General features: G+C 51.0%; 6 protein-coding genes across 9 annotated transcripts in view; 3 read left to right on the top strand and 3 right to left on the bottom strand.

Annotated features, from left to right (window-relative positions):
- The window catches only part of PPTG_23266 (hypothetical protein), a gene marked incomplete at both ends in the record, with an annotated part of 2,064 nt that extends 1,244 nt beyond the window's left edge, over positions 1–820 (bottom strand). Inside the window, 4 exons of the mRNA XM_008909491.1 lie at positions 13–69; positions 131–207; positions 276–438; positions 503–820. Of these exons, the coding sequence (XP_008907739.1) occupies positions 13–69; positions 131–207; positions 276–438; positions 503–820 (615 nt within the window). The remainder of the gene's footprint in view (positions 1–12; positions 70–130; positions 208–275; positions 439–502) is intronic.
- A 57-nt stretch (positions 821–877) lies between these two features.
- PPTG_12802 (hypothetical protein) lies at positions 878–2,053 on the top strand (the record flags this gene model as incomplete). The annotated part of the gene is made up of 2 exons (XM_008909492.1): positions 878–934; positions 992–2,053. The coding sequence occupies 2 exons, from the start codon at positions 878–880 to the stop codon at positions 1,979–1,981; spliced, it is 1,047 nt and encodes a 348-aa protein (XP_008907740.1). The 3' UTR covers positions 1,982–2,053.
- On the bottom strand, positions 1,988–4,630 carry PPTG_12803 (hypothetical protein; the record flags this gene model as incomplete). Its single annotated transcript, XM_008909493.1, has 1 exon — positions 1,988–4,630. The coding sequence occupies one exon, from the start codon at positions 4,628–4,630 to the stop codon at positions 2,012–2,014; it is 2,619 nt and encodes an 872-aa protein (XP_008907741.1). The 3' UTR covers positions 1,988–2,011.
- A 118-nt stretch (positions 4,631–4,748) lies between these two features.
- PPTG_12804 (hypothetical protein) lies at positions 4,749–6,475 on the top strand (the record flags this gene model as incomplete). Its single annotated transcript, XM_008909494.1, has 5 exons — positions 4,749–5,426; positions 5,496–5,750; positions 5,817–5,911; positions 5,982–6,228; positions 6,296–6,475. The coding sequence occupies 5 exons, from the start codon at positions 4,749–4,751 to the stop codon at positions 6,473–6,475; spliced, it is 1,455 nt and encodes a 484-aa protein (XP_008907742.1).
- Positions 6,139–8,185, bottom strand: PPTG_12805 (hypothetical protein). Of its 4 annotated transcripts, XM_008909495.1 has the most exons (4): positions 8,039–8,185; positions 7,344–7,949; positions 7,063–7,278; positions 6,139–6,993 (listed from the first exon to the last, which is right to left on the bottom strand). In XM_008909495.1, the coding sequence occupies exons 1-4, from the start codon at positions 8,114–8,116 to the stop codon at positions 6,649–6,651; spliced, it is 1,245 nt and encodes a 414-aa protein (XP_008907743.1). In that variant the 5' UTR covers positions 8,117–8,185; the 3' UTR covers positions 6,139–6,648. The 4 variants fall into 4 exon arrangements, with proteins under 4 accessions (XP_008907743.1, XP_008907745.1, XP_008907744.1 ...); XM_008909497.1 differs by having other exon boundaries at positions 6,139–7,278; XM_008909496.1 differs by having other exon boundaries at positions 7,344–8,185.
- Positions 8,186–8,714: 529 nt separating this feature from the next.
- On the top strand, positions 8,715–9,062 carry PPTG_12806 (hypothetical protein; the record flags this gene model as incomplete). Its single annotated transcript, XM_008909499.1, has 1 exon — positions 8,715–9,062. The coding sequence occupies one exon, from the start codon at positions 8,715–8,717 to the stop codon at positions 9,060–9,062; it is 348 nt and encodes a 115-aa protein (XP_008907747.1).
- Positions 9,063–9,400: the final 338 nt, after the last annotated feature.

The following is a 9,400-nucleotide window of genomic DNA, read 5'->3' on the forward strand; positions in this document are numbered from 1 at the left end:
GCTGATGAGTACCTGCTGAGTAGGAGTTGTGGTATCACCGAAGGGCATATCCAGAACTGCTAGTTTAGCCTAGAGACATCCACCAAATTGTTAAATTTACTGAGCATTCAACAACAGCGTCATACATTACCATGGTTTCCAGTGGATAGTTTACTGCTGGAACCCGACCGTCGAACGCAAAGTGGAGGTTTGAACCGAAACTCAAGTCTGCGTAGTAAGGAGAAGTACGAACCATAATTTAGTACAGAACGGTTTGAGACCGAACGAAGAACTACCATGTCGAATAATAGAGAAGATCCCTTTGAAGACGGCGTCTAACTCTGCATTGAGTGCAGTAGTGCTTATTGAGCCTCCATCTCGGCGTCGCCATTGATTAAGTTTTGCGGCTGGATATCCAAAAAGACTCAGAACTAGGTCGTAACTTGAGCGTGTATAATACTTAGACAACGTTGGTTAGCGAACTCTGTCAAGTAGAATGAAGTCGAAAGGTATTTGTTTGTACCTGGACAACGGAATCCGGTAGATCTGCGCAGGAGAAAACTAGTGCATACAGCACTTCGTACATGTTAACGAAGCCCACGATTCCAGTCGAGTCTCCCATCCCGAACCGCGCGAATTGCAGCGACTCGCCACACAGCGAAGTCGTAGCTCCTACTGCAGCAGCCAACACACCCCGCAGGTCCAACCACTGCCTAGTTTTCGCCTCTACAGGTGTCGTAGAAGGTGAGAAGCAGCCGACGCCATCTTGGCAGTGCACATAGTGGTAAAGCGTGTTGTCTTCGCCCTCTTTCTCGGTCGTGTCTAGAAGCAGAACCTCCATTTTGACCCGATTAAGATCTGTGAAGCGGCTCTCCACGACGGCTCACGACTGTGAAGGATGGTGCTTCATGATCAAGTAGATTGGCGAAACCTCGAGGATTCATTGGCGCTAGATGTCAGTCTCGTCGAGTCGGTCTTCTACAATCTCTGCAACGTTTACAACAACCGACAGCATGACCGTGAACGGCGCCGAAGGACTCAAGATTCAGCCTCCAACAATGACGAAGATCAACGCAACCAACTTGATGATAAACTGTTTGCCAAAGCAGACGTGTTGTTGGCACTGGAAAATACAAACGGGTATCTCGAGAAGCGTCCGTGGCTGCGAGTTCTGCATACTCGACTGGCTTGTATATCGTTTGAGAAGGAAGGAGCTAGCTTACACGACTTTGTACGTTGTCGTCAACGAGACCGTACGGTGTGTCTACGTGACGTTAAACGTCGGCTTGAAGACATTTACACCGATGCTAAACTCTCGATGGAAGTTGAGGAGAATCACAAGAAGTTCGTCGCTCAAGCTCGAGCTGTGTCTCCGTGGTGTGTTCGAAATCCAAAATGGTTGCATTCTTCTCTAGCTCGACAGCTCTACGGTGTTCACGTTCTACCTCCTCGTCGTGTGACGGAGGGAGAGTTGCAAGCGCAGCGTGATTGTATCGCGAGTCACGCGCGTGCAGTTGTCGGTGCTGCTGTGGGTGTTGTTATGGACAAGATACTAGCGCCTTATCTAACTCGTCCTAAGACAACTGGGAGACGCACGGGTCGACGCCATGCTGTGGATTCTGCAAGAGCGAGTCCAAGTCAGCGCCAAGCTAAAGTCAAACGCGAACAAGTTGAACGTGACAGACAGTTGCGAGCTCTGCGATTGGACCTGCTTGCTCCCACAGCAAATTTCACTTCAAGTAATGAAGTTGAGGTTACGAAGAAGAGTAAGGAAGACATTGCTCGAGTGATGACACAGCTAGCGACGGTGGAAGCTCAAGGCGACATTCGGTTGGCACGTAAATTACTCGACCACACTATTGTTCACTCTGGGTTGCGTCGTGCAGCTGAACAAGCTAAACGGCTTGGGATAACGAGTCAACCATGGAAGGTGATCAAGCTGTGGCGCGAACTGTATCGCACATCGACGCTACAGGCGCTAGACACAGCACTTCACGGATAGACAAGATGATGGAGAGCAAAACCTTTCTCATTAAGAGTAAATACAGGTCTCAGACGCACTTGAAGCTGCTTCAAGCCTGGCTTGTGCTACAGTGAGCGCTGATTGTCCGTCCCCGGCCGTGTAGTTGACGTTCAGGTCGGTTCTCGCGAGTAGGAACTGTACGGCACGTAGCTGTCGATGTTCACACGCCACCATGAGCAGAGATCGCCCTGGTGGCCGGAACAGAGAGAGCACTGCTGTATCATCGGCGTTTGGATCGCTCTCCGCTTCTTCCACTGCGTTAACAGAGACTTCACACTCGTCCACGAAAAAGCGCATTTTGGCGACGTCGCCGCGTCTGCAGGCAGCAAAGAGTTCGCACTCGAGTTGTGGATGCAGCGCCATTGTGGTAGATCCCGCAGGCGTCACGACGGTTCGAGCTGTCGAGGCATTCGCAGCACCCGTCGACTCGGACGCCGCACCTTTCTGTCCTGCACTGTTGCTCACTACGTCGTGTAGCCATTTGTGACGGATCTCCTGGAAGCACGCGTCGTGGCAACGCAGCAATGCGACGCGCCACGCTGTGCGATCATGTACGTCTTTGATCGACACATCGGCACCGAACGCCAGTAACCGGGTGACGGCACGGAGGTTGCCTCGTGCTGCTGCGATATGCAGAGGCGTAAAGCCCACAAAGTCCTTCGCTTCCAGTGGAGCATGCGGTGCTTTAGCTAGTAGAGTCTCTAGTACTGCCATCGAGTGGTCCGCTTCTTCCTCTGGACTGCTGTACGCACGACGGTGGGCGTGTGCGTGATGACGGCTCCAAGGGAACATCGCTCCGTCCTGTACAACCTCAATGCCCACCAATAGAGCTTCGTGGATCGCTGTACGTTGCGTCCATTCGTCTCGTTCAGCACCCGTGAAAGTCTGAGGGAAGAGCTGTAGCAGTTTAGCCACGACGTTCTCCAGGCCAAGGCGTGCAGCTTCGTGCAGCAAGGTGCGTCTTCGACCAGGCACCACGTGATCTACAAACAGTCGCGACGTCATTGCAAGTATGTAGAGGGCTACTCGCTCATGGCTGTTGATAACAGCTAGAACCAACGCGGTGAAGCCCTTAGCGTTCCGTGCGTACACAAGTTCTGGTGCTTTGCTGAGTAGCCGAGGTAGGATAAGAGTCACAATTTCAAGATGTCCGAACTTCGCAGCAAGATGCAGCCCGCTGTTACCGCCTGGAACACTCGCTATAGTCACGTCCGCAGGCATAACAGCAGCGGCATCGTCGTCTACCACATCTCCTTCTTGACGTCCGATAGCCGACGGGTCAAAGCCGTCCAACAAGTCCACGACCGCATCGACGTTGCCTCGACGTGCCTGTACCAATAGATCCGCTTCCTGTACAGCTCTCTCGCGAGATGCCTCCAGTCTTCCTAGGAATCCCCGAGCGATACGAGTGACGTTCATCGCACAGATCCAACCGCGTTCATGAGCTCGCTGCAAACCTCGTCTTCGAGCCCGTTGTCTTCCTAGAAAACCCCTTGCAACGCGCTGAATTGATAGCGTGCACGCTATCCGAACTGCCAACTCTTCAGCACGACGCATCTTGGCCACATACGCGCGCTGCAGCATCCCGCGGACGAGAGTTTGCATGCCGGCCGCTCCACTGTGTCCTCGCTCCTGCATAATTCTCTCTCTTGCTTGCGCCCGAGCTTTAGATGCCAGTAATTGACACCGTATAAACGATTGTAGCTTGAACGCCGCGCTGGTTTGTCGGTGCAAACGCATAGCTCGAACTCGACATCTCGCTTGAAATCCTAGGAACAACTTCGTCATCAGCCGAGCTAGAGCTTGCCGTCGAGCCTGGTCTTGTTGTATTCGCAGTTTGGTCGTCACCCAACGAGCAGTACTCGCTCTCCATTCGTTTTGAATAATCGACGCACACCGTTGACGTTGCTCGTGACGATGGAGAGCCCGTAGTTTAGCTAGCAAACGACGAGCACCCCAGACTCGAAATGCACTCTGAATCTTCCCTGCTGCGTTGTTGTGCTTAGTCTGCATCTTTAGGCGTCGATCTTTCTCACCAAGTACGAGAGCCGTGCCTTTAGTCACTTGCAACAGGCTGCCCCGGATCCGTTTGCGAACTAGGAGCTTTTGCCTGATTCCGCGGAACTGCCGACGCAGCACGAAACCTCGTCTAACTCGCTGAATCACCAGCGCCGCCTCATACTCTCGCCGTGCTCGTTCCCGTCGAGAGCTGTGCAGTGCCATCATAAATGCGCGTTGCTCTCGAACCAGAGCGAGCGTTTGCTGTTGCTTAGTAAGGATCGCCTTCGCTGGCGCGTATGGCGGTCGAGTTTCAGATTCGCCGTTCTGGTTGTCGTCAAACTGCTTTATTCGAGTCAGAGTTTCTCTCGCACGCTCTTCAGCCCATCGAGAGGCATCATTAGGCATGGTAGTAGCGCAGGTTTGCTGGCCTAACGGGTCATATCTTGGCAGTGGTAAAGCTGTTGTAACCACGGACACGACTGTGCTGTACGTGCATCGCCGCGTGCCGAAGTAGAGACTCGGAGTAAGACTCAAACCCTGTTTTACAGTCACGATCTGCGCCTGACGAAGCTCTTCTCGAGCTTGTAGCCACGCCTGCTTCTGCCTAGACAGGGACATACCCACCATTCCGGCGACGGATCCGAGAGGCTTAAACCGGAACGGCGGTTCGCGTCGCACGTGACGATCAACTGGACTGGTCACCGACGTAACGTCCTGTCGCTCCTGTGTAGCATTGCACGGCTAAATGTCATCCGTAGATGAAGCTGCAGTGCCGGTGGATATCCTGAAACAAGAGCTGCCTCTCAATGACTCCCGTACTGAGCTTGTGGAGCCTGTGATTGAGACGGAACAACACGACGAGGAACCGCTGGATGAATTCGAGTTAGCACTACATAAAGTACTAGGAACAAGGCGCTTTGAAGGACTGGACGATTTGCGGAATACATTTCTAGCTACGACACAGCTCACAACATCGAATGTCGTCTCGACGGTTGTCACGGCGCTAGCAGTTCGAGGAACTCGCCGTAAACGCAGCAAGTTGTCAACACCCCCGGTGGCAGCTCCAAGTAGTAACCAGGAAACACGTGAGACCGTGTATGGTGCTCCGAAGTCTTTATCTGCACGGTCTAATAAGACTCGGCGAGGGACGTCACCACACCAGGCACAGCTACCAACATTTCGACGAAGCTTACCTGCACTCTCTATTCCTACGAAGCGATTACACCGTGAATTATTACTTGAACGACAAGCGTTTATGGCTCAATTAACACGTGAACGAGAGGAGAAGGCACAACTGGAGTGCTGGGCAGCGACGCGTATCCAGGCCTGCTTTCGTGGATTCCGTAGTCGTCCACGGGTAGTTGCGTATGCTCGACGGATGAAGAAGTTTGCAATGCGGACTGCCTCCAGCATTCGACTCGATGTAAGTGCGTGCGAGCCTCTTGACTCTCAGCATCTATAACTAACCGCTTGTTACATTCCATGGTGCTAGCTCGCTGACATGCAGGAGAGTCTACGGATAAGTGGTAATCTTCCAGAAGAAAGTGAGTCTTCACTGCTTTGGAGACAAGGAGTCAAAGATCGAGCACGACGTAAACGAGGCTTCAAAAACCGGCAAGAAGAACGCCAAAGCGCAGCCATACGAATCCAGTCTTGGGTTCGAAGATTTCTTGCTAAGATCGCGTATCGGCACCTTGTCGCTCGAGCTCGTAATGAGAACCATTTGCTCGCTGTTGTCAAGATCCAAGTACAGTTCCATGCCACTTATTTCTATGCTCAATCGTGCGCTAACTCTCTTACTTGCTGCTTTAAGAGTATCTATCGAGGTTACTACCTTCGCTCGTGGATTGAACGATTGGTACCAACATTGAAACATGATGCTGCTGTACAGATCCAGGCTCTTGTTCGGTTAGTTGCTTCTTGGGTTTCATCTACTGTTGAGAGTGCTGACTACTTAGTGGTTGCATGGGCTTTACAGTGGCAGCCAAGCGCGAGAGCGTGTGTCCATGCTTCTGTTTGAGCGGAGATGTGAAGAACGGCGACGTGCAGGACTTCCCTTTCAGGTCACATTGGGAAGTCAAACATCGATACTCCACAGAAACGGCCTCAACTCTGATAGCTCTGCATCATGTCTGAGAGTTTTGTACGAGAACCGGAAGTCCCGAGCCTCACTCGAGTTCAAAACCGATAAGTGGCAGGACGAGCGGAGGTTCCTACGAATCTATGTAAGCTTACGGCGTCGGACTCTGCTTGAAGGGTTGATTTATACTAACGTTTAATTTGGTCGTGCAGAATATATCCCAGAAACTGGCGGCTCGTCGTGCTCGACTTGTACATCGTTGGAATTGGACGAAGACTGTTGTTCTGGATAAGCGGCGACAACGGCGAGTCAAGAAGGTGATCTCGGCGTGGATGGCCTCACCATCCCCCGCTAATAGGGTGAAAAGTGCCACTAGAACTGCAAAGAGTTAGCACCAGGGTAACTACCAAGTCTAAGTTATTATCCCCATCACGAGGTATCCAGCCGTAATAGAACATGATGAATGTAGAATAAATGTATCCGATGTCTCCCTTTTCTTCTACTGCCTGATACGTCTCGACCTTGGACCTTGGGAGCATCCACTTCTTCACTGCTTTGCTTGCGTTTAAAGTGGAAATAGAAGAAATAATTGCTCCCGAGGACACACTCTTGAGATTTCCCCCCGATTCAGTGCTGGAATCTCGAAGCAATTCCAGAAGAAGAGCATAAGCTGTAGTAGAAGTACACACATGGCGGCCAGTGCGACATACGAGAAGCCGAACGGGAAGGAGAAGAGATAAATGTGAAACAATGTGAAGAGACAAAAGAACAGCGGCGGGAAATACGCTTGCGAGAGTCGCGTCCGCACGCTGATGACGGAGAATGACTCGCCCACCCACATGATCGTCATGACGCCAAATGCCAGCAAACGGTCCTTGTACAGCTCGAACAAGAAGAACACCATTCCCACCTACCAACCATCAGAAATCATTAATAGCTCGTGGTATTTTAAATGATGAAGTAGGTCGCCATTTCTTACCAGAACTGGAACAAACACGAGCGATTGCGCGAAAAAAGTCATCACAAGGTTGGCGAACGAATTCTGCACTTGCTGTCGGTTGTGGAACAGCGCAGCAAATGTGATCATTCTCTTCTGGGTCTCCAGCAGCACAAAAGCTACCAACGCCGTGATAACAAAAAACAGGAACAGAATCGTGTGCAGGATCTTAAACTTCATCGCCACAAACCTCAACCACTACAGGTAACCACACACCAGTCAGCATAGAGTTCTTTTATCAACCATACGCACAACATACGTACACTTCGCGCCGACGACGCCGGGTTGAACACTCCATAGCTCATATCAATGGTAACGCGGCTGTTTTCTTTATAGAGAAACCCTCTAGCTCCAAAATGGTGAACCAACTGATTCACCAAGATTGTATCGTATCCAACCACTCCATCCCTTATTAATGTCCACAATGGCAACTGATCGAACCATCTGAGCTCAAAGCATCGCGAAGTCTTAGGCAGTAACAGCGTATCCATCTCCACGTCTGTCTGGAGAGCGTCAGCGTGTTCCAACAGCGCCAATAGACTTTTTTGAGGAGCGTAAATGAAGTTCAATCCCGGATTCAGTAGATAGCCAGAACGGGTATCAACTTCAGACGTGTTGGATGTCGAATATGACCCCACATATTTTGTGGACAGGCTCCAATTTTCCGCATCAGTGTCGGGTAGAATCTGAATTCGGAGTAAACGAAGTTGCTCGTCCTGGAGGTTGTAATGGTTTGCTGAAGGCGGTAAAAACTGCTCTAGACAGCTAATCGAGCCACGGTCGCTGATAAAACTCGAGTGAAGCATAAAACACAGCAGAAGTAGGTGCGAAGCGACTACGAACAGCAGCATCTCAATCCGTTCCCTACTCTGGAAGGAAACATAATTGAGAGACCACAGATAACGTTAGTGGGCAACATAAATGCACGCGGATAGCTTAAGAGACGGTGGAGCGTCACCGTAGCACTTAGAAGGCGCTGCGCCCAGCGGATGATCTGTACATGCAGTCGGAAGTACACCTCCTCCATGTATTCCATTTGGCTCGGCCTCTTCAAGCAACTCCACTTGTGTATACGGTGTACATGTATACATCGATTCGAGCAGTTAACTGATAGAAAGATCGGAAAGTGTAACTGGTTAAAAGTATGATCCAATTGAGTTGAAACAACGTAAGATTCATCCTCAGACGTTATGGGGGTGGAACTTGATTGGATGAAAGCAATACTTTCAGTGTGTTGAGCCGTGCATTAATGAGGTTCGTGTACTTCCACCAAGTATTGTGTACCTATCACCTGCCGTTCTGCACAAATCATCAAAGCAACTAACCAACCCAAGCAAATTGTAGGCGGCACCAAATCGGAGTTGACAAAGTCACCTCATCGGAATGCCCCGTGCTGTTATTTGTCATTCCAGTCGTACAACCTCGTACTCCCAATCGATAAGAAGGCGCACCCGTCATAAATGCGATTGCTGTGCTTGGAATCCCTTTTATCCTAACCTAAAGTGCAGCACTCCTAACCATTTATGCTTGTATCTTCCACTACAAATTGCTGCACCCGCGCACGAAAGTTGCAGGGATTTCTTCATCTATTGGTAGATGTTGGTATAATCGGAACTTGATCAAAGGGTTCGCTGATGTCGTGTGCGCCTACGACCGAGTGCGCTTACGCACCTGTTGTTGAGATTCGCAAGCACGCACAGTTTGACGGCGGCGGCGCACAGATCTGCGGGGTACTACAACGTTACCAGCCATTTCTCGAACGAGTGGAGAATGCTCCCCATCGACGACTCTCGCTGTTGTACTTCCACGCACATCTTGACGCTGATCCAGCTCCAGCGCTAGTACTGCATCTTGCGAGTCAGCTTCCGTTTTGGTTGATGACCCACCGTGCTCAACTTGATAACGTGGCTGCGGAACCTGAGGGGCGGGAGCGCTCGATTGAATACTGCTTGTTGATGCCACGCAAGTTCTTGGTGGTATAACCTGAGACAGACAAGCATCGTGTAGGTCTGCTTGGTGCCCATTAGAGACCGACGATGTGGGCTCACGACGAGCATTCTCTTCGTGAGTTTGGAGAGGGCGTTGGGTCTCTCGTTGAGCAATGGATAGATAGCGCCAAACGATTCTCCAAGGTCAGAGCCTTGTGCTGAAGCGAAAGATGCTTCGCTTGTCGTCGGCGTAGGTGAGTTGTCGGGCGTATCGTTTTCTTCGGTAGTCATTAAATAGCTCGACGGCTGTGCTGGTTCAATCGTTTCGGTGTCGGAGGCCTCATCAGCAGTAGGAAATTGTACCCGACGAACAGCCTTGGTGCGGCGTACAG

Source organism: Phytophthora parasitica (assembly GCF_000247585.1).
Source record: "Phytophthora parasitica INRA-310 unplaced genomic scaffold supercont2.34, whole genome shotgun sequence".
Classification (NCBI taxonomy): Eukaryota; Oomycota; class Peronosporomycetes; order Peronosporales; family Peronosporaceae; genus Phytophthora; species Phytophthora nicotianae.

Bases quoted from the DNA above. Each gene is read 5' to 3' on its own strand.
- PPTG_12805 (XM_008909495.1), bottom strand. From the start codon at position 8,116: ATGGAATACATGGAGGAGGTGTACTTCCGACTGCATGTACAGATCATC. The intron at 7,950-8,038 runs GTGACGCTCCAC...GTTTCCTTCCAG, and splicing joins AGCGCCTTCTAAGTGCTACG to AGTAGGGAACGGATTGAGAT. The intron at 6,994-7,062 runs GTAAGAAATGGC...GATGGTTGGTAG, and splicing joins TCGTGTTTGTTCCAGTTCTG to GTGGGAATGGTGTTCTTCTT.